Source organism: Calypte anna, chromosome 2 (genome assembly GCF_003957555.1).
Source record: "Calypte anna isolate BGI_N300 chromosome 2, bCalAnn1_v1.p, whole genome shotgun sequence".
In the NCBI taxonomy this organism is placed as follows: Eukaryota; Metazoa; Chordata; class Aves; order Apodiformes; family Trochilidae; genus Calypte; species Calypte anna.
Window position 1 is genome coordinate 19,980,050 of NC_044245.1, and position 22,391 is coordinate 20,002,440.

The 22,391-nt window shown below is 34.8% G+C and overlaps 1 protein-coding gene across 1 annotated transcript in view; it reads right to left on the reverse strand.

Annotated features, from left to right (window-relative positions):
• The window catches only part of MALRD1 (MAM and LDL receptor class A domain containing 1), a 224,265-nt gene that overhangs the window by 44,576 nt on the left and 157,298 nt on the right, over positions 1-22,391 (reverse strand). The window contains exons 33-35 of the mRNA XM_008492748.2: positions 16,725-16,926; positions 2,751-3,023; positions 334-459 (exon numbers count right to left, since the gene is read on the reverse strand). Coding sequence (XP_008490970.2) covers positions 334-459; positions 2,751-3,023; positions 16,725-16,926 — 601 coding nt within the window. The remainder of the gene's footprint in view (positions 1-333; positions 460-2,750; positions 3,024-16,724; positions 16,927-22,391) is intronic.

The window sequence follows — 22,391 nt, forward strand, 5'->3', positions numbered from 1 at the left end:
TTAACTCAGAAATATAGGTTAACTTGAGCAATTCAGTTAGCTAAAATCAAGAGAATGAGTTAATAGGATACTACAGAGGCTTTTTGAATGTTGTGTTTATATCTTACAAAACAACCCTAGTGAATATGTCAACTAAGCATATTATTTATATTCTTTTCCATCACTTTCTCACAGTTTTATCTGTGTCACTTTCATCAGAAAAATTCATGCCTGCTGGAATTCATTTAAGTTTTAGCACAGGAAAATCAGCCAGCTTTGAGGGCTGCCTAAAAATGTAGTGGGAAATGACTATACTTTTTGTTTCAAATGATATTTTTATGCAAAACTAAATACCTGAACAGCTGGACTCATCAAGGCTGAAATCAATGCAGTCTGCAATGCTGTCACAACGCTGGGAGGTTGCTATACATTGATTAGTTGGTGCACATAACAAAGAACCATCAAAACAGTCTTTAATGGCTGAAACAAAAGGTAACAGGGCAGTTACTACAGTGTATTTGTTTTTCTCAATGTTAAAAAACTACCGGAAAACTTGATTCATTCTACAGTATATCAACCTGCATCTGTGTGACTCCTACAACCTTTCATCTTCAAAGGCTTTCAACTTTATTACTGAGTAGATAAATAAATAAACAAACAAACACAGAGTACAGATGTTACAGAAGTTGAATTTTCCCATGTTGTCTTTGTGAAGAAGCAGAGGGCATATTTACTTGAAACACTGACAGAGTAAGCTGCAAAATTCCAATGAAAAATCCATAAAAAATATATCCAGCTACAAATTAAATCTGTAGAAACTATGAAAATATCACAGCTCCACTGAAAGCATACCATTTGTTCTGTTTACTAGGTATTTTAATCTTACCAGAACTACAACAGATTCATTTTGGCACACTACAGACAACTGAGTAATCATTTTTTATTCATTGCTATAAGCCTTTCACTCAGATGGTGCTGGGGTCTGTGGAAAAGTAACGTATACATCCCAGTGGTGTTAATGTTTCCTTTACACCCTCACTATTATAATCAAGAATTAAAAAATTAAATTAAAAACATTAGACTAAATATGTATGATAATGTGCCCATCACTAAAACTGAGAGCAAGAAGACGGATACCAAAGTACAACATCTGTAACTAGAAAGCAGTTCCAGTATTTTCTTGTAAAAAGGAGCAAGTAATAAAATCCACCACATTAGTAGGCATAAAACAATATTAACATAATACTGGACAACATAACTGCTGAGTGAACTCTACGGGAAATTCTGTCTGTGTAAATCTGAGTCATGAGGAAAAGCATTTCTGTGGTAGAAGTTGTGGTTTTAGTTGGGATCTGACTATTGCATTTTGTTTTGTTTTGTTTTGTTTTTTGTCCTGGCCTTCTTTTGGACTTCATACTTAATCTCCACAAGATGCATTTTTTTACAAATGGCCTTTATCCCAGAAGAATATTTTCTCTGATGATTTCTTGAATTCAAAAGCCAGTACATTTTTTGACTGTCTATTGTTCTACTTAAATAAACAAAATTGCTAAGGGAAAAGGCACACACAGAATGGAAGGTAATTGGAAGTAATTCCTAAACTGAATTCTTCTAAAACCAGCAGGAAGATTTGATCTGCACCAAACAAACAAACAAACAAAAAAAAACCAAAACACTTTGCTACTTAAATCTTACTCAGTTTTCATAACTGCTTAGGAAAAAAAAACAGTTAATATACTAGGATATAGCAGGGAAGTCTTTAGTAGCAAACAGATTGAGGAGTAAAAAGGGCTGAATGAAGATTAATGAGAAGCAGTTCATTTGGGACGCATGAAATTTCTACATTTCAATGGGCATATGGAATTTAAGATAAATACATCCAAAATTATGGATTTTGCCAACCAAGAGCCCAATTCTACACAAAAGTGCCTTGAAAGGCATGCACAGTTAGTCTGTAAAATCCATGCTAGTTTTGTAATTTGTTAAAATAAATGGCATGTAGAGTGGCCTACATGCATATTCAGTAATTTTGATGTCAAAATATTAAAGAACTTGAATTTCTAGCCCCCTCAAAACTGGTAATTTACTAATTGTTTTGATTTTTATGAGGATGGAAATAAAATGTTAAAAAACTTTTGCTGAATTAGAAGTTTAAGAAGAAATGTTTATATATATGAAAAACTTTTTTTTCTACATAGCTAATTATGAACTGTGGAATGAAATATTTGGCTTCAGTTAATCTACCAATAATAATATATTTTGAAATAGGCAGAAACTCACTTTTGTGTCTCTAAAACTTCATGATACCTCACAGAGGTTACAGTTCAAAGCCTGTTGTCTTTATGTTTTGCTGTGAGCCCTTTTCCTTGGTCAGGGTACAGATTGCTGCTTACTGCATGGACTTTTGACTTGATTTCAAAATCCTTGAAAGGTCAGGACTGCCATTAATGCTACTGAATTACAGAACTGTGAAATCTACTGTCATATTGTAGTCAGAGATGAGGCAATGCAAATGCAGGTGACTGATCTATGGAAAAAAATGGAAATGCTTCCAATTATTAACAGCAGTACAATATAAGAGATTTTAAGCATTTATCACAGTTAACAGCCAGAGAATAAGAAGGCATAAGCAAAATTATTTCTAAATGCATATTGTCTCTCCAGATAACATATTATATGTGATACAAATAATATTTCACTTCATTCTTTTTATCACTGCTTCCAGAAAGTAATTAGACATTGCCTTAACTATAGTAATGAAAAGAACTTACGGCACCCAACTTCATCTTCGTTAAGGTGGCAGTCAGGTACACCATCACATTTCAGGAGGGATGGGATGCAGCCTTTGGAAGGACACAGGAACTCAGTCAGCTTGCAGGAGTCCAGAGGCGTGGTGATGGTGGTGGTGGGACAGTTCATTTCATCACTTCCATCCATGCATTCCTCAGTCCCATTGCATTTTGCAGTGAGAGACAAACACTGCTGCACATATGAGCATGTGAACTGGTCACCACTGCATGCTGGAGGGTGTAGATCAGCTGATCCTACAAGAAAAGAAATAGTATTTATTGATCCTTTTCCTTCAGTAGTCATTTACACTTAGGAATTAATGGGAAAGAAGCTGACTGATTACAAAACTCTTAAAAAACCCCAAACAGCTTATATAAAAACAAGTTGTTGTTGGAGTACTTTGCTTCTAAAGTTCAAGTTTAGCTTTTTCTTTGATCCTATTACTGCTTGTGCCATGTCATATAGGCGGGTTAATGCCAAAGTATCAGTAAAACTTATCTTTTCCCTGTATTAAAAAAAGGGTTAAAATTCTTGCAAATGCAATGAGGAAAAATTAGAAGAGAAAAAAATTTGAGGCCAGGTGAGACACATAGTCAGTGATAATATGTCTGATTTTATTCATCAGCAGATCCTCTTTTATAGTGTACAGTAAACATGGCATCAGGATAAAGTGGATGGTTTCAAAAGCAAGATACAACAAAGACCATGCTAGCTACAGACATTGCTTACCAGACACCACACTTTCCCACAATGGAACATCCTGTGTAAAGCCAAAAGTTGAAAGAATACTTCATCCCTTTTTTCAGAGCAGGTGTCCTCCAAATTCTTTACTATCTTACCTGGCTATAAGCCTTGCCTCATCTTTATTTTTCTGGCAGCAGGCCTTCCCTCATTGCTATCTTTGGTCAGTGTTGCTTTGCAGCCTGGGACCCTGCCTTTTTGCTAGCTCTAAGGTCTCCCAAATCATTGAAGAGGCCCTCCACATAAAATAGCCCTGATGTTACAATCATCCTCTATTTTTATATTGAATAAGAGAACAAAAATCGAAGTCTATATGTAAAGCTGGATCAACAAGGAACTAGTTTTATAGAAGGCTATTAAACATAATAAGATCTGTACCTTCATAAGAGTAAGAAAAACATTTTCATAAAGTAATAAAAAAGATGTAATGACATAATTTATTAACACTTTTGATTCTGTAGTTTAGTTTGATGTCATAGAGAACTGAATCAAAGAAAATAAAATATCTAGGGTATAACTGAAAAAAATATTTATTAATTTCAGACTTTAATTCAGACAGCTGACAAAAGAAGAAATATCCCATGCTTACTTGCATTGCTGGAAAAAATACTGAAAAAGTTTCTTTAATCACTTATACAAATAAATGAGTCTCATATACTTAAGTTCCTCTTTCTTCCTACAAAAATCATTGCAACTGAATTTTACAGCAGAAACATCAGATCAATTTGTGGAAACGAAATTCAAAGAAGTTGGCTATGCTAACTGTGTTCTTACACCAAGAGTGCCTCTCATGGGAGCAATGTGATGGAATCCTGTCGTCTTTGTTTTATGTGCAGGGAAAAGAGAAATATCTCCAGAACTTTATGCATTTAATCTTTTCTAGGTCAATTTGCAGCAGGGGAGTAAAGCAAATAATATTATGATTCCTAGAGGAAACAAAAGACAAATTAATGTCTCCACCTCTGTAAAAGACAGGAGGGCTAAAGCAGAGCAGATCAAGTGCAAAAGTTCATGGGAGGGTTTTAATTTGTGTTTTGAAATGGTGCAAGCATTGGTCTCTGACCTCATAAGTTGACTGTTACTGCAATAAGACAAGAAATGATGTAAGAGACTATATGGATTTTGGCATTATTTTATTACTTTTAATCCACTGGGCATAGAAATATGTTTGTGTGTTCTCTGATATCAGACTGGGGATTTACAGTAGAACTTTGCTGAAACACTTTTCTAAAATAATGAGCAGCAATAGCATTTTATACAAAAAATGACCAGCTAATGCATTCAGATAAACATAATAATATTATTATTTAACCATGTGGTTGCTTGTGAAACACCTACAAGGAAAAAGATCTCAAACTTCTGAACTAACACTGACCCTTGCTAGCTTAGCAATTTTGGATTTTCATGTTGATTTTATTTCAGAAAATCATAATTGAAAAGCTTCATAAAATAGAAATTCCCTGACATCATTTATTACCTTGTTTTGTTAAATTCTATCATATTACTAGAAATGTATAATTTATGCACTGGGCATAATCAAAACATAAAAAAGTAATAGTGCATTTTGGCACAGTGAAAATAATAACCTTCTGAACTTATGCCTTGTTTGTAATCAGAATTTAATCATAAACCCCTGAGAGATATATACTTTTAAATGGGATTGGAAAGACTGCATTTTCACAATGTGTTTTATAGATGTGTTAGTCTTAAATACATTTTTGTTTATGCTACTTCAAAAGGCTTATGAAAGTTTTCTTTAGTTAGTTCATTATGGACTTTTAAACTTCAGTGCATTTGTTTTAACAAACTAAAATTGGTTTAGACTTTGCATTTTTTTCCACTTTGTTCCCTATTTTACCAGCTAATTAGTAACAGTAGCACATGAAGATGTTGCAATTGTGTCCATCTTGAAGAATTTGTATATAATGCCATGATTCTGCCAAGAAACCAATAAAATAGATGGAAAATCATGTTGGAGAACATACTTGTCTCTTTATTGGTATAAAATTGGCACTGCTAGAGTTAATCATATGCAAGGGATACTTAAAATATGAATTATTTTATATTTTTAGTTTGTACTTGCTCTGGAGAAAAAAAATAAGGTATCTTAGATAGATTTTTTTCCTCATGTTACTTCTGACCCTTTACCTAGAGGGTATTTTGGCAGTAAAAATTACTTAACCTGCAGACAGCTCTGCTTAGGCATAAACTTTTGTCATTGTGTAGTCCAGTTGTTTGTTTTGGTTTGTTTGGGGTTTTTTTGTTTTTCTATTACAGTGGAAACTAGTCCCACAGTTCAATATGTTTGACTTTCCTATTGTCACTTGTTTATGTTGCAGGAAAGATTGCTTTTATAGTACAAATGTAAGATTTTGGACCCAGTTCAATTCCCTGTGTCTGTCCTGTTCATGGGATGCTTATTAATAGGCTTCTACTATACTCTGTTTTGAAAATTGAAGCCCCCTATTAAACTCAATGATGCTTGAAAGCATTGCCTGTTATGTCTCTGGAATAGAATGTATCTTTAGGCTGTATTAGTACTGGTTCTTTTTAGCCTTATGGTCACAATCATATAAACCACTTATGCACATAAATGATCTCAGTTTAGTAGTTAAGCAAATGCTTGAACATTTATTTTTTAAATTTTATTTTAAATTTTTAAAATTTTTTTTATTTTTAATTTTTTTTTTCAAATCTTGATTTCATATTGTTGCTGAAAATACTATGGAGAAAGAAGTTCTTCCTTACTTGTGTACCAGTTATTTTAAAGTGTGCAGGATTTATTGAGAACAGTGAAGATGTCTCCAGTTTATACTACTGGTTGCATTAGGAGTAAGATTAACCAGGGGTCTTCTTGAGGTCTGTTTTATGTTTTCAGCACAATAATAAAAATCCAAAGGGATACTCTGGAATCATCAAAATAATTTTAGATCAGAAAAATAAATAAGATGAGAATATACCTCAAAGGCTGTAAGAATATCACCTTGCATATTAACTCACATTAGGTACTAATTAGTTCACATCTGTTTAGTTTCAGATGCAATAGGAAAATTGTGCACTGGATGACATTCTGTAAAACATCATGATTACTGGGATCTGCCACAACTCCCAGGTTCAATCTATTTATTTACATACAGTAGATTATAAATGCTTTTCTTAATTATAAATTAAATGTGCCTGGTAAAAAATTGGAAAATATATGAAACATCAATTCGTATATAGCTAACATTTAAAACTGACTAATTAGGAATATGCAAATCCAGAAAATCATTAACTAATTCCAACAGAAAAGAAGTCTCAAGCAACATATTAATGCAAAACTAATTACTTGCATTCAAAGCTAATATCTATGTAATTATTTATATTAAGCTCATCATTGCAGTATCTGCTACTGGCATGTCTCATTCAAAAGACAGGAAATATCCATTCTGTTTATTTGCCACTGGGAAAAAAAATGAACTAAAATGTTAACACTGCAATGTGGTTTGCAATAAAAAATGAGCTGGTGCTAATGAGACTCTTCACAAATACTCTCCATTGTGCTGAGTTATGTAGAGTTATAATCACCTGATTCAGCCATGGGAAGCTAACTTTAAACTCATGCATATGCATGAGTATGACATCCACTCTTGTATTTATACTTAATGGTTATTTAACCAGCAGAAGTGTGGTTTTTCAATGCAAATTGGACCATATGTTCATGGCCCACAGGCCATTTCAGTCACTTAAAATCATTAAATTCAACAATTGCCTAACACTGGCATCCCAAAAAAATATTTCCCTCACCTTTTGCCTAATGCAGAAAAGATGTTTTCTATCCAGCACTCACCTCTGGAGAGTTGTGTTGCTCTCATTTTCAGAGCACACTCAGAAGTGAGGGAAATATTGTACAGGTTGTGTTTACAAAAAGAAGTACCAATTTGAAGCTTTTTAAAGCTTTTGAGATAAACCCAATGAAAATTATGTTTTCTAAGGAACACAGAATAAAAGCTTAGCTTTCTGTATCCAAGTTACATGATCACTGGAAAGTGGGACTGGAGATACTCAGGAATACATTTAGTATTTGAACACAGATGAAAAGCAAGCTCATCAAAAACTATTTCAGAGCAAACCTCTGCCCTAGATTTAGACATGCCTGAAAAGCAGCAGCAACCTGTTGATGTTTTATTTCAACTACAGGAATAGTGATTTTTTTAAAGTAGCAGGGTGATGAAATGTCCTTATTTATTTTAGTTTGCACTCAGTGTTGCTTTTTACATTGATTTTTATCTTGTGTATGGCAAACAACCAAAAGTAAAGAAAGGGATTACAAAGTGGATAAAACATCTACTTATACATCACACAAAGACATTTTAATTAGGTCCTAAAAATAACATTTTAATTTAGTCCTAATGCTTTGTGAAATTTACCCATGAAGCTATGCAGTTATGACCTAAAGCCTCTACAAGCATCCTCATACTTTGAAGAGAAATTGGGTAGCTGACTTAGAAACAAACAAGCAAAAATCAAGCCAGCATGTCAAGAAAACTGAATTTTGTATGTATTGCTTCATGAACTGCAATAACTGCAGCTGAATATAGCTGTATTCCATTTCTGTCAGATAAAATGCATTATTTAAGATACTTCTTTTTTTCAATGGGCTATTACACAGACATCATTGTGTGTTGAACTAAACCGACCTCAGGAGCTTATGATTTGGGAGTAAGAAGCCTTTGGAGCATGAAAAGCGTAATGTAGATAAGTGCTCATCATCGAGGACATAATTACATATTTGTGGGATAGGGATTTATAAGATGCTTATGCCTGTTTGATGAACATTTTCTAAGCATGTATGCTTTGTTGTACTACTGCCTTTCTCATCCATGGAATGCACTGATCTTGTTTCCTGACTGTCGGCCAAACTTCCCAGGTTGGCACCGTAAGCCTTTTGCCCATCAGTCACAGGGATTCAGTTACAGCAAACCCTACAACTGTAGTTACCCAAATGCTAATGTAAAATAAATGTTTGTATTACACAGTCCTTAGCTCAGCCAGGAACAGGCTTAATTTGAATGAAACAACACCCCTGTGCTATCTGTATCTTTTCTGCCTTTCTTGTTCAGATATCTACATCTGCACAGCACAGATTTCAAGCACAGACCCTGTGAGGAGAGGCTGAGGGAGCTGGGGCTGTTCAGCCTAAAGAAGAGGCGGCTCAGAGGAGATCTCATTGCTCTCTACAACTACCTGAAAGGAGGCTGTAGCCGGGTGGGGATTGGCCTCTTTTCCCAGAAGACTTTCAACAAGACAAGAGGGCACGGTCTTAAGTTGTGCCAGGGGAAGTTTAGGTTAGATATTAGAAAGAATTTCTTTACGGAGAGGGTGATCAAGCATTGGAATGGGCTGCCCAGGGAAGTAGTGGATTCTCCATCCCTGGAGATATTTAAAAAGAGACTGGATGTGGCACTCAGTGCCATGGTCTAGCAACTGCAACGGTGGCTCAAGGGTTGGACTTGATGATCTCTGAGATCCCTTCCAACCCAGCCAATTTTATGATTCTATTATCTCTGTTGCACAGTAGTTTTCCATTTATATTTACATATTACCTGTAGTGGTGTATTCTAATTAAGACTAGTAGATGTTGGCATTAAAGTCAACACTAGGAAGCATGAAATAAAGTTACCACATACTATTATGCAGCATCAGCTCAGTTGTATCAGAGTTTGCCCTAAAGCCCATTTAGGTAAAGGGGAAGACTCATTGATTTTAGTGGGCCTTACATCAGACCCTGGAAAACTAACAATCTCTCTGATATATTTGCATAAGTAATTTGCCTACTAAATCTAATAAAAACACTGGACCTATTAACTGTGGCTAAAAGAGGCCAAAAATAACCCCATCCAACAGTTTTCATTAGAAAAGAGTATAAATTAAATAAAGGTCCAAAGCAGTGCATTAATTAAGTTGAAATAAGTGGCACTCCTTACTTTCACTTCAGTAAACACATGATCAGGGTATGAAATCAGCTAATTCAAAGTGGTTGCAAGGAAATAACCTTGTTAAAAAAATTAACCATACTAATGTTGTTGAAATACTTTAGCACTCTGTCTATGAGTCCTCATTGCTGGCAATAAAGCTTCTGCTAGAAAATAAAATGTTAATTTCAACACTTGTAAAAAAAGACCAAAAAAAGATAAATCGTGATTTGCCAGCTGAATTCTTAAATCAGTGGAAACACTGAAGTAAGGGACAGGGTAATCAAAATGATCCCAGAGGCACTGTTAAAATATCAGAACTAATGAAAACAGAACTTATTGGGTGAGTTCAGAGTTAGATCTATCTATGCAGAATTATGCAGAATTCATTTTAAATGATCAGCATTTGCTATAAACAAACATAATGGAAAACAGACAGGTTTACTGCCAGTAAAATCAAGCTATGATTTATAGTTTCTACTTGGAGAACTGCTGCTTCTGCCTGGAGCACACTACCTGTGGCAGAAATAGTTGCTGTATTTCTGCTACGGAGAGTGCAGGAATTGCTAGTTATGCCCATTACTGTGGTGGATTTACTTATTTGTTTATTAGGGGTAATGAAAAACTGAAGAAGATGTGAAGCTTTAGTTTTATAGTGGAGAAAAAACCAGCTTGTAATCCGCACATTTTTACAGATGGGGTGGGAAAAAAAAAATCTCTTATTTCTCAACTTCAAAAGGTAGCTTCTATAGGTACAGATTTTTCGTCTACTGAGAAAAGGTCAGAGGAAAATTATCTAAAATTCCATATAATTTCTGACATAAATCTGAGTTTGTGATATATTGTTCTTGAGAAGACAGGTAAGTTTTGCATAATGAACAGTACAAGAATTTTCTTCTCCTCAAGATGCTATCATGAAACTATTTAATTCAAAAAATTATTTCTCTCTGTCCCTTCAAGGAAATATGTTGATTTTTATGAACAAATTTAGCAAGGCTGAATATCACCTCTGTGATGGGAGGTTTGCTTAGGGTTTTTTTGATGCAAACAGATGGGGTTTTGTGGTTCAATATTACTGATACTATTTTAATATTTTTTAATAGATCAAAAGTATTTAATTTCCCAAAAAGTATTCAGCTTGAATCAGAAGATATCAGCATTCTGTACAGGTATAAGAAGGCAGAGATAAATAGAAAGACTTAGACTGATTATTATATTCACTGAAACATACATTACATCATTGCACTCAGGACTTGTCACTAATTATGCTAGTTTATTAAGTCTAACTATCTTATCCTAAAATTATTCCCTATTCCCCTTCCTTTGAAGTCCAGAAAAAAATGTATCTTCACCACAAGCTAGCTCTGTGCACTGGAAGATACTGAAATATCCTGAATAATCTCTCTAAGGTACTCTGCCCTGGATCATAATTTATACTCCTTAAAAATGCAGAAATGTCCTATCTCTGCCAAGCAATGAGGATCCAAATCTTATTCTGATTGGTCTCAGAGAGAAACTAATTAACTAAAGACACTATGCACATACATCCCCAGTGTTGCCAGTCCTCTATCACTGCTAACCTTGCTTTCCTCTTCCCCTCCTTTGTTTTCACAAGAGCATCCCCTAGCAGCTCCCCCACAAATCTTGCCCTTGAGGAAAGAAACTCCCTGAGTTCTCAACTTGAGAGAGATTTCTGCTTCACTTCAAGCATGAGAAGACAGGCTAGCAGTTATTCCCCTGGCTCTGCAATGTAAAGAAATCAAAAGTTAAGCTTCCTCTACAATGTTTTTCTCCATGATCTAATACTCTTGTATTAACAGCTCAGGCAGTTAACCATTCCAGTTACTGTCCGCAGGCTCTGGGAGTATCAAGGATGGATCATTGACTCTGCCTAAGCCTTTGTTAGATGAGTTTTGCTCTGCTGCAGAGTTTTTTCACTATTGTTTCACATGCACAAACACACACACACTCACACATGCACACTTTTCAGCAAGATTCTCTGCATCACTTGGCTAATTTTTTTACAGACACCCAAATACCCACTGTAGATCTAGGGTTGTACTTTAATTAGATAGAGGTGTTTATGGGTTTCTTATAAGATGAAGTGAAATGCAATCTACTAGAAGTGTTAGAGAGCATATAAAATTTAACTGTAAATGGATGGCTTTTAGAATGTTTGCTTATTTCCCTAGGTGGCTTGTAGTATTTTTTGCTGTACAGGAGAAACATTTTGGTAGTTTCATATTTTGCTTTTTGTTTTGATTCAGGTTGCTTTAATTTTATTACTGAAAAGAAGTGTTTTTGGAGCATTTCCAATCTTATACCTTGAATTATAGAAGCTATTTTAATTGTCTTTTTAGTTGCCAGATAGATAACATAATGTTATATGAAGGAAGTTATTAAATATTTTCAAAATATATGGACACCGTAGCTGTGTGGTATATAGAAAACCACTTCATAATTCTACATGCAGAGATTTGTCTGAATAATGTGCATGAAGAAGACAAACTATTCAGTTATATCTCATAGGGGTTTTCTCTGTGTTGGAAAAACTTGGAGTGAAACAGTAATCAATAATGTGATTAAAGATTAGGTCATTGTATATGAACACAAATCCTTTTGTGATGCAAATGGAAGTCTGCATCAGGAAGAGTAAGGAAGATTTAAAGACAATCAGGATTCAAAAAGTGTGTCCCATGAAGCAGAGATAAAGTAGGGAGAAAATGTCCTCATTATGTGCTATAGGAAAAACAAATAAAAAATAACTACCCAAGATTTTATGAAATTAGTATTTCCAGGCCTATTACCTTTGCTCTGTGGTTTCTAATCTGAAATCACAAGAGGATTGACTTCTGAAGAATGGCTACTGACAGGTTTCTGAAAACTAGATACCAAAATCGGCCAAGAAGGCCAATAGTGTCCTGGGCGCATTAAGAGTGTGTCCAGCAGATTGAAGGAGGTTCTCCTCCACCTCTACTCTGCTCTAGTGAGACCTCACCTGGAGTATTGCATACAGTTTTGGGCTCCCCAGTTCAAGAGGAACAGGGATTTACTTGAGAGAGTATGATGGAGGGCTATGAGGATGATCAAGGGGTTGGAATACCTGCCTTATGGAGAAAGGCTGAGAGACCTCAGGCTTTTTAGCCTACAGAGAAGACCGAGGGGATCCAATTGATGTGTATAAATACATGAGGGATGGGTGTCAAGAAGGAAGGGACAACCTCTTCTCATTTGTTCCCTGTGATGGGACAAGGGGCAATGGATTTAAGATAGACCACAGGAAGTTCCACCTCAACATGGGGACGAATTTCTTTACTGTAAGGCTTACAGAGCCTTGGAACAGGCTCCCCAGAGAGGTTGTGGAGTCTTCTTCTCTGGAGACTTTCAAGACCCAGATGCATTTCAAGATGCATTTCTGAGTGACTTGCTCTAGTTTTGGCCCTCCTCTGGCCAGGGGGTTGGACTTAATGTTCTTCAGAGGTCCCTCCCGACCTCTGACATTCTGTGACTCTGTGACATGATACCTAAAAAGAGCACCTGAAATTATAGCATGTCAGAGAAGGTTGATTTGACCAGCAACCACTAACTTGTTATCCACACAGATTTATTTATTTATTTATTACTCCTTTCTTTATACTTATCTGAGCATTAAAGACATTTTCTCCATATTCACAATTCTGGAAAATTAAAGGAAAAAGTCTTAGGAAATATTTTCCTTTTGCTATTTGTTAAGTACACTTATCTAAGACAGTTTGCATTAGAAGTCAGTGATAAAATCTATTTCCTTCCATCTTGAATGAAGAGAGAGTTCTGGCCCCTTTGGTACACTGTCCTTCTCAGCTTGGAGCCTGAATGTGCATCTTTCATACCTTTTTGATATGGTATTACATATAGATAGTAGACAAAGCCTAACTATGCTGTTGTATGGAAATCAATGGAAATTGTTTTGCTCTGAAAGAATTACAGGTTGGGATCCGTCATGCACACATATTTTGTGAGGTCTTAAACTGCAATATGAAGAAGTCTTTAAGAAACCCTACACACCAGACAGAAGAGTGAACTACCAAGATCTAAATAAATCTTTTATACTTTTCAAAACCTAAATAAGAAAGCACTAAACATCTTTTCTGTTCATGAAGACAAGCCTAAATTCAAACAAGCAACCTTATATAATTTAATTGCTGACAATTAAAATTTTTCCATATGCTCAAATGGGAACTTTTAAGTTAGAGAGAAAACCCCAAAGGGTCATTATGCTCATTCCATGTCAGGCTCAGGAAGACTGAATTACAAATGAATGGCAGTGGGAAAAGCATTGGGGGAAAATAATACATTTAGTTCCCCTTTTCTTATATTTTTTCTCTAGGCATTCATAACTATTGGAGAAGGTAATATTGCCAGATGGACCTTTTGCTTACTTTCTATGTCTAACTTGAACTTCTGAGTATACCTATGCTAAATTTTGTGATTGAAATATCATTTTCTTTGTCTAAGCACATTTTTGCAATATCAGCTCTTCCAGAAAGTTAGGACAAATCATCTACGTGAATTGGTCTGGCTATCTGTCATTACTATCTTATGATGACTCAAAGAAATTGAAGATTGAATTTCAGGAGGATATTAGGTTTTAGAGTAGAGGGAAGCTTCTGTGTGCATTTTGAAAAAAAAACAACTTTAAAATACGTGGTGGACTGGGCTTGAATATCGAGCCAAATACAGTTCTGTAATTCACAGATTCTTATTTTCTTCTTCTATTTGTTTCTTCACGACAAGTGAAAGCTTGCTCAGTGTAAGAATTGTATAAAACCTTACAGAGATCTAGTTTGTGTTTGGGTACAGAGCAATGGGAAGACTTGAATAAGAAGAATGGGAAGATTTGATACAGCATATCAAATCAAAGTTTTCACCTAAATGAAAGTTGTCAACAGTCACTGAAAATTTACTCTACTTCAGCACTGAAATGGCAAAAATGACCCTTCTACTAATAACCTGTGCAGTGAAGTCAAGAACTATGACAACATTAGGAAAAATCCCAAACCACAGTATGTTGGGAAATAGCATTTTTTTTTTCACAGTTCAACTAAAATCAGATGACACAGTGTTAGAGACAATATGTCCTGTCTGTGCTGAGAACTTTGCATTCTTTGGTTTGCCCTTTTACCTCTGCTTATTATGCTTACATAATGATATTTTCTACTGAAGACAAATGGTCCAGTGGAAATTGAAACTGCAGTAGGCTGGGGGAGAACTTTTGTAATACTGACTTTTTAAAAAATGCTTTTTAAATGAAGGAATGGATGAAAAAATGCAGGAAAGTAGGAAAGGCTTTAAAATAAAATATTCACAAAGCAGAAGAAAAGAATGAAAATACTCCAGATAGCACTGAGCAGCTATGGGAAGTAAACTATGAAAGCAAACATAGACTGAAAAATAAGAAATAAAAAAAAAAAGAGAATGATAAGAGAAGGTTGAGTAGAAGAGAAGATACAGAAGGACATTTGGATTAATTTATTTCCTTTGAATTTTTTATTATTTCACAAAGTACTCTTAATACTGAACTGCTGAAAGAGTGATTGGTGGAGGAAAAGCATATACTGGCTCCTCAAATGATGTCTGCACTCCTCTTTACACCCATGATACAGCCCAAATATTTATTTTAAAGTGTCAGCACAATTCTTACTGAATAAATCAAACAATAAGGCAATTACTTAAAATAATAATGTTTAGAAGTATAAGCTCACAAGAAGCTGTTGCTAAAATGGAGCCAACAGATAACTTAACTGCATGGAAGGGCTGGAGCAGCAGTGAGTACTCACCTTGTACTGCAATTTACACCCTTCCAGCAGAAAATCTCCACTATCATAAGTATTTTGCTTGGTTGATCTCCAGAAGAGATCACAAAACATATTTAGTATTTGTTTTTTAAGAATACTCTCCCAATACATAAATGTGCTATGCAATACCTCACTATTTATATAACACAGACTTTGTGCACCCAAATTCCCCAGTCATGACTGAGAAAACATAGTATTCTGATTTACATAAACAAAACAAATTTTGGTTGATAAGATTTCAGTTAAGAAGCAGAATTTTAAAGAATTTATGTAAACCTCTTATTTCAGTTAATTAGAAAATACTATGAAAAAGGTAGTAGTACAAAATCTGACTCTTCAGTATCCTTGGTCCATCTGAAACTAGAAATGGAGATGTGTTCTATAAGTTTTATTTGCAAAAATCAGATAATAATTAAAAATAAAGCATTTTTTAAAAATATCAAGTTATTATTACTACATTATAAGTATAATGAATTATATAACATTATACTTATAAGTATAATGAAGACTATTAGAGCTGAATAGTCTTTGGTCCCTAAAACGCACTAATTCCTTTAATATAAGATCCCCACACAACTTTATCAGCAGAAAATAATGGTTTTGAAAAGGGTTAAAAGTCCATCTAATTTACCAGTTAATTCTGAACAAAACTAGATCCTGTACCACTGACAGCTCACACTGCAGCTCTCTCTATGCATGACCATCAGCTAGAAGACACCTCTAAAAAAGGCCAGGAACTAGCTTGCCCACATGTTGTTTAAATGTGCAGACATATTCTTGGATGTGTAGAAACACTCTTGGCTAATAAGGGCTGAGTACTTTAAAACAAATAAAAAGCTCGGCTGAATTAGAGCTGCAGGTAATGCTTTATTGCTTAGAGCTCCCAACCAGCTAAATTGTGATTGCTTTTGTGTAGAACACGTTGCCTCAGGAAACCCAAAGTAATTAAAGACAAGCTGAAAAACAATAATACGGAGAGATGAAAAAGATCTGCAGTGTCAAAGCTATATTCTGAAAGAGAAAACATTATACAAAACCTGTACCGCAGGTAATACACTTATCTTTGAGCTACCTCCTTGAATAAACATGATGAGCAAAACGCAAAGCAGGGCTGGCAGTGGAGTAGGTAAATTTTCTCACAGTTTCTGTTAAAGGAATATGTTCTTGCTCAAAAATTGCCATGTGGATCCATGACAAATTTGATCTTTCCACATTTTTCTTTCTCTTGAAAAACATGAACTTTGCATGATTGTGCTGTGCTCGTTTCTGTTACACATTTTTTGAATGAAGTAAAAGCATAGATGTATTACAATAATATCTGGGAAAAAAAGTCCTTATTTTGTACCACTGATTTACATCAAAGTATAAGATGTCACAATTTTCCTAAAAAAACCCACATATTGTAAATATTTTTGTAGTGACATACCTCCATCAGTGCATTCTGGGGTAAAAGAAATATCATCAAGAGCAAATTCGATGGGTTTACTCCACCCCACTTCAGCTTCGAAGACAACTCTGAAAGGGCTGTTACTGGAGAGGACCACATTTGCATACATCCATTTGTTTTCTTCATTTCTACTAGAAGACCACATAAGAATATCCATCCCGTGTTCTTCAGCTGTGTATACCTGTTGACAATGAAACCCAAGAGCAGCAACTCAGTCAGCATTCAGCAACAGAGGAGCTGGGCTAGCCAGAGAAACAAAACTGAAGCCCAGTAGTACAGATTCTGGCCTGAGAAGAACCTGCCCTTTTATGTATGGTTAAACCCACAGCTTATTGGTGATGACCAATTGTTTATTGAATACTTTTTCTAATGTTAATTCAGCTGCAAATAAGTTAATACAAAACCCAAATGAAATAAAGATAACTGGTAATACTAATTGGAAAATCTGCAAACATTAGAAGCTAATGAGAAACAACCTAACCCCAAAGCACTCTAAACATTGAAGAAAGAACTGAGAAGGATCTTGAGCTATCCTTTCATCTCTGAAAGGTGAACTCCTTATAGCTGATAGACTGTGTGAAGGTTTTAGAGATATATTGTGTATTTAGGTCTGTCATCTGGTATAAGTAGTTTATAATACAATATTTCAGACAGTTGCAGTAAAGGAGCTCAAGCACATTTTGCAGTACCACAGGTTAAAGAAAAAAAAAAAAAAAGAAATAAACTCATCAAATAGTGAAAGCAATAATAATGACAGTTTATGAATTCACAGTTAAAACACAGCTGATGAATTAATGTCAAATACAGGAAATTCTGGCATTTATGCAGGTAGCTGCTCTTTCCATTCTGGTGCCCAAAATTCTTATACAGTCTAGAACAGGTCAGAAATAATGAGAAAGAACTGGAATAACAAACACAACCATAATAAAGCCATTCTAGATCATAACTATTTCTTACAGGGCCTGAATATTTTAACCTTTATCCTTTCCACATCTCTTTTAACACCATACCTCTCTTAAACCCATCAACTAATTTGCCAGTGACCCATGAGACCATGTTCTATGTTCCCAAGAAAGTTGTAAACTTACCCCATAGTATCAGTCTGTATAATTACATAACTTGCCTTTCTTACCCAACTTGGTGGGTCAAGGAAACTAAGAACTCGAATGGCACCATGAATCACACACTTAAGTGGTTGATGTATTGGTTAAAATACTTTTGATGCCTAAACACTCTTGCAAATTATTTCATTTTTTGGAGGAGAGGAGGATCAAGAAAACTCACATAGAGTAATCCAAATAAAGACCTAAGTTTTTCAAGATGGATGCTCAGTTACAGCAATATTCAGTGTCACTTTCTTCTTGAAAGTACACACCTTGCTGGGCTAAAAGGATAGCTGATTGAACCCTGTGTGTGTTATTAGAACCATTTACTATTTTACAAATCATGAAATACAAAGATCATCTCAGTGATTTAGAATTTTACAGCACACAATAATGTTAGTGTGGTCTCAGCTGTTACTGTAACCTATGGAAAGTGACAGCATTTAGTGTAAACCTCTAAACTGGTACAGAGAAAACCTCAGGAGAAATCCCATCTCTATTTCTCATGAAAAGTCCTGGGAAAATCCCATTTCATGCTGAAGTATTTCTGAAATTTTTGCTTTATTTCTCCATTTTTTTCTACCCATAACTATGCTAGGAAATTGCTAAAATAAACACACATAATCAAAAATATATACTAAGTCAAAGAAGATTAAAATGTAGTTCAGAAAAATGGGAAGCCCAAGGAATCTATTCTTTAGCATAGGAAACAGATCTTATTCTCTCAGAGACTGTACCCACAGAAGTAAGAGTTATAAGATGTAATACTGTATTCTTTGAGTTTACTCAGGTCACTGAGAATTGAATCATCTTCTGGGTCAGTAAATATGTTTTGCTAGCCTGTGTAAATATATATGGCATATGAAAGTTAGAGGAAATTCTCATGGATATGCTCTCCCTAGAGTCCTGGAGAACTGCAGCTGTGTGGTACTCAGTGCCTCCACAGCCTCCAACACCTCCCTAAATATCCTATGAAATGTGTACAAGCTGGCCTGGTAGTGGGTAAGATTTAACATGTGAAAGAGGAAAAAGCTAGCGAGATGAATCCCACTACATAGCACATATTGAAAAAAAATCCTTTAGTGGAGTCCCATTGAAAAATTTTGGATCTATCAGTCTGGGGAGATTGTGCTCCTGCTAATACCAACCTAGCTGTGAGTTAAATCTCATAATTTTAATTTAAAAGTGACAATCACATGTTGTACTAGCTAGTCACCATATCTTTCTATTCCTCATTCTGTGCAGATACCATTTCTAGACACTACCTAAATCACAGAGAATAGGAACTGACAGAAATAAAGCTATCGCTTCAGTCACTGCAGACTGAAAAGCTTAGGAGTGAAGATACCCGATACACACCTTATGGCAATTTAAAGAAGAATTTAGCATAAAATATGCATGAGATGAATGCATGAGTGAAGCTTTTATACTTGGTTCCTGGTCTTTCTCCAAGGTGCCTTTGCCAGCTAGTTCACTTGCAGTCTATGTGTGAGCTTTCAGTCTATTTGCCCGCCTTAAAATCCTGACTCAGTTCTAATTCTCCACAGCATGTCCTGTGTGTCAGAAACTCCTGAATTGTTTTTGCAACTTCTTTGCCATTTGGGGATTGGGAAAGTGTTTGTCACAAAAGACATGAAATGTAAACTGTTTTCTACTCAGTCACCAGCAGCTACAGCTCATGTGACCATCCTGTACCCTCCTGCTAACTTTTCAAGTCAACGTATTATCTTCCTGATCTTGCCTGACACTAACAGCTGTCATGCTGGAAGGTACTATGTTCCATCTGGAAAGTTAATAAACTAATAACCAGGAATAAAATGTAGTTCTGAAGGATGCACAATAAGAGGCATATTCACCCATCATTCCCAAAGGAAAAGGAAAAAATGGTGAAAGACAACCTGTATTTTCCTTTCACTGGGCACCAGAGGCTGAGCAAACTTACAGCTGACTCCAATGAATAAGGATATTAATTTTTCTGCTATACATCCTCAAGATCATGCCTTTCAGCTTCTCACATTCCTTGGCAGTCATCACTGAATGCCTTCTTGGGGCTGAAGCTACACCAGAGGCAGACTGAAATTGTTTCTCTAAAGCCCACAAATCAGAATAGCAAACCTGTATCACAATTCACTGTCACAGTAGAGAAGCACTTAAAAAAGTTATCTACTTCTTTTCTCTTTGTTTCTTTAAACATGATTTTGAAAATTTAGTAATTTTTTAAAAAACTGACCTGATATATAAAAATCAAACTATCTCAATAAATTAATTTTTTTTTTCATTTTCAATTGTATGACAAATTCTGTAGTAAACAAAGACAGAATGCTGAAGATTTATATCTGAATGCTTTCTATCTGACAGATGACCAAAAGAATCCCCACAGGTATGAGACAGATGTGAAAATCACTGCCATTTCTTGCTGAAACTTCTCCTCCATTAAATGCAACTAAACAGTCATAAAAATGTAAAGAGAAATGTATAAAATTCACATGTGCAGAATAATGAAGTAGACATGGTTTATATTCATATATACTATATATATATATATATATGAATATAGTTATTCTTGTTCTGAGCAGATTAATTGATATATTATTATATTACAAAGTCATGTATTTAATGTTGAATAAAAGTCCTCTCAAAGGCTTTTACCATACACTCCCAGGGAAACGTGGTGGTTTTGTACTTATTCATACTAAATATCTTTTTTTCTCCCGTTGGCTAATAGTTGACTTATGTCCTGAAGCAGCAGTATTCAGATCCCTTTTAAGCAGCATGAACTCTATGTCAATGCAAGAGCTGCTGTAAACATTGTGTCCTTTTTAAAGATAATAATAGCCTATGCTTCTGGTTTCCCTGTGAACAAATTACAGAATTTATGACAATAGAATTCTGCAATTAAAATGTGCATTGTGAATTCAGAAGAGAAACCCTTTTAATTCCCTTTTTCTCATTTCTCAGTTCCTTTTCTGGGTAAAAATAAGATTACTCTTATAATTTCACATTATTTTGTGTAGTTCTACCACATCTACTTCCTGTATCAAGACATCCAACATTTTTATCTTTCTTTTTTTTACAGATTCCCTGTATGTAAATTTAATCAAACATATCAGTATGTTCTCTCTCTTCAGTCCTTTTAATTCAGACTTGATCAGATGGCTGCATTTCAGAGCTTTTCAGCTTTTGTACAGATGTTACTCTATTTGAACACATTATGCAGACTATTAGAGTTTGACTTTTTTCACCACAAATGCTATAATCTTCACTGAACTGTTGATTTTGAAGTTTTGGGTTGCTGATTTTGTTATTAATTTCTTTCTTTTAGGATTTTTTTCATTTATAAGGTTATGGTACATTTATATTCTTGATTTAATAACAGCAAAAGTTGATGCTGAACTAGATTAGTAGTTTGGGAGAAAAAAGCAAAATATCCATAAGAGTAAATTGTCTGTGATAGAATGATAATTCCTTGCTGAGTACTTCAGTGTCTTATGAATATTGTTTTATATTTCTACATAAAGAGTACACGTTACAAAGACATAAACAGACAATGTTATTTGTATGTGGGCATAAGACATTTCTTTATGAATCTCTTCATGGAATTGCAGGTAATGAGAGTTAATTAAATTAGAGTTTGAAAAGCAAAATTTAAAAAAGCAGGCTCCATTTGGCTCTCTTCCTACTGACTCACAGTTAGAATTAATGGATAAGTAGATGCATGTGGCCTAAGTGTTCTATGATGCTTGAAAAACTGCAGAAGCTCCTTGAAAAATATTCAAATTAAATAAAATTAAATCTGCAATTTTGCATGCTGTAACATCCAGAATACTTGAATTTAAACAAATGGATAATCTCACTGTATTTCAGTTACCAGCAGGTACAAAAAGTTATTGCTCTTTATTTTAAAATTCAATTTAATTAGGAACTGACCTCAACCTTTATTTACTGTTTTGCTTTGTTAATCTGAATGTGCAAACTTTGTGTATGTGGAAGGATAAATAATGTAAGCTGGAAAGAATGGATTGAAGACGTTGTAGAGTATTTGAAAAGCTATATTCAGATAATAAAAATGCAAAATTGCAATTAAAAAAAAACTTAAAAATTTAACTTAATTAACTGAAATAACTTCGTGAAGAATACATTTTGATCATTTATATTCACTGAATAGAAAGAAATGTTGAAACAACATTATTCAAACTCATTTAAAGTCTGTTTGGAAACTGTCTGCTGCTCATACTATCTTCACTTATGAGAGGTTTTTTTCTCTTTACTATATTAATTAAGTTTATAGCAATACTCAGGGTATCCCTGAACTAAATGCTGGGAACAAAATTGAGATGCATACCCTATCCTGAAAAAAATTACTTAAAAGTAGATAAACAGATGTGTCATAAAAAGTAGCTTTATTCTTTTGCTTAATACAAGAAGAAGCCTTTGCTTTCTGGACAGCCAAGTAGTGGTACAAATTGCCCAGAGAGGTTGAGTAGTCTCCATTTGTGGAAGTTTTCAAGACCGGGTAAATTCCAAGCCACCAACTGTGATCTTG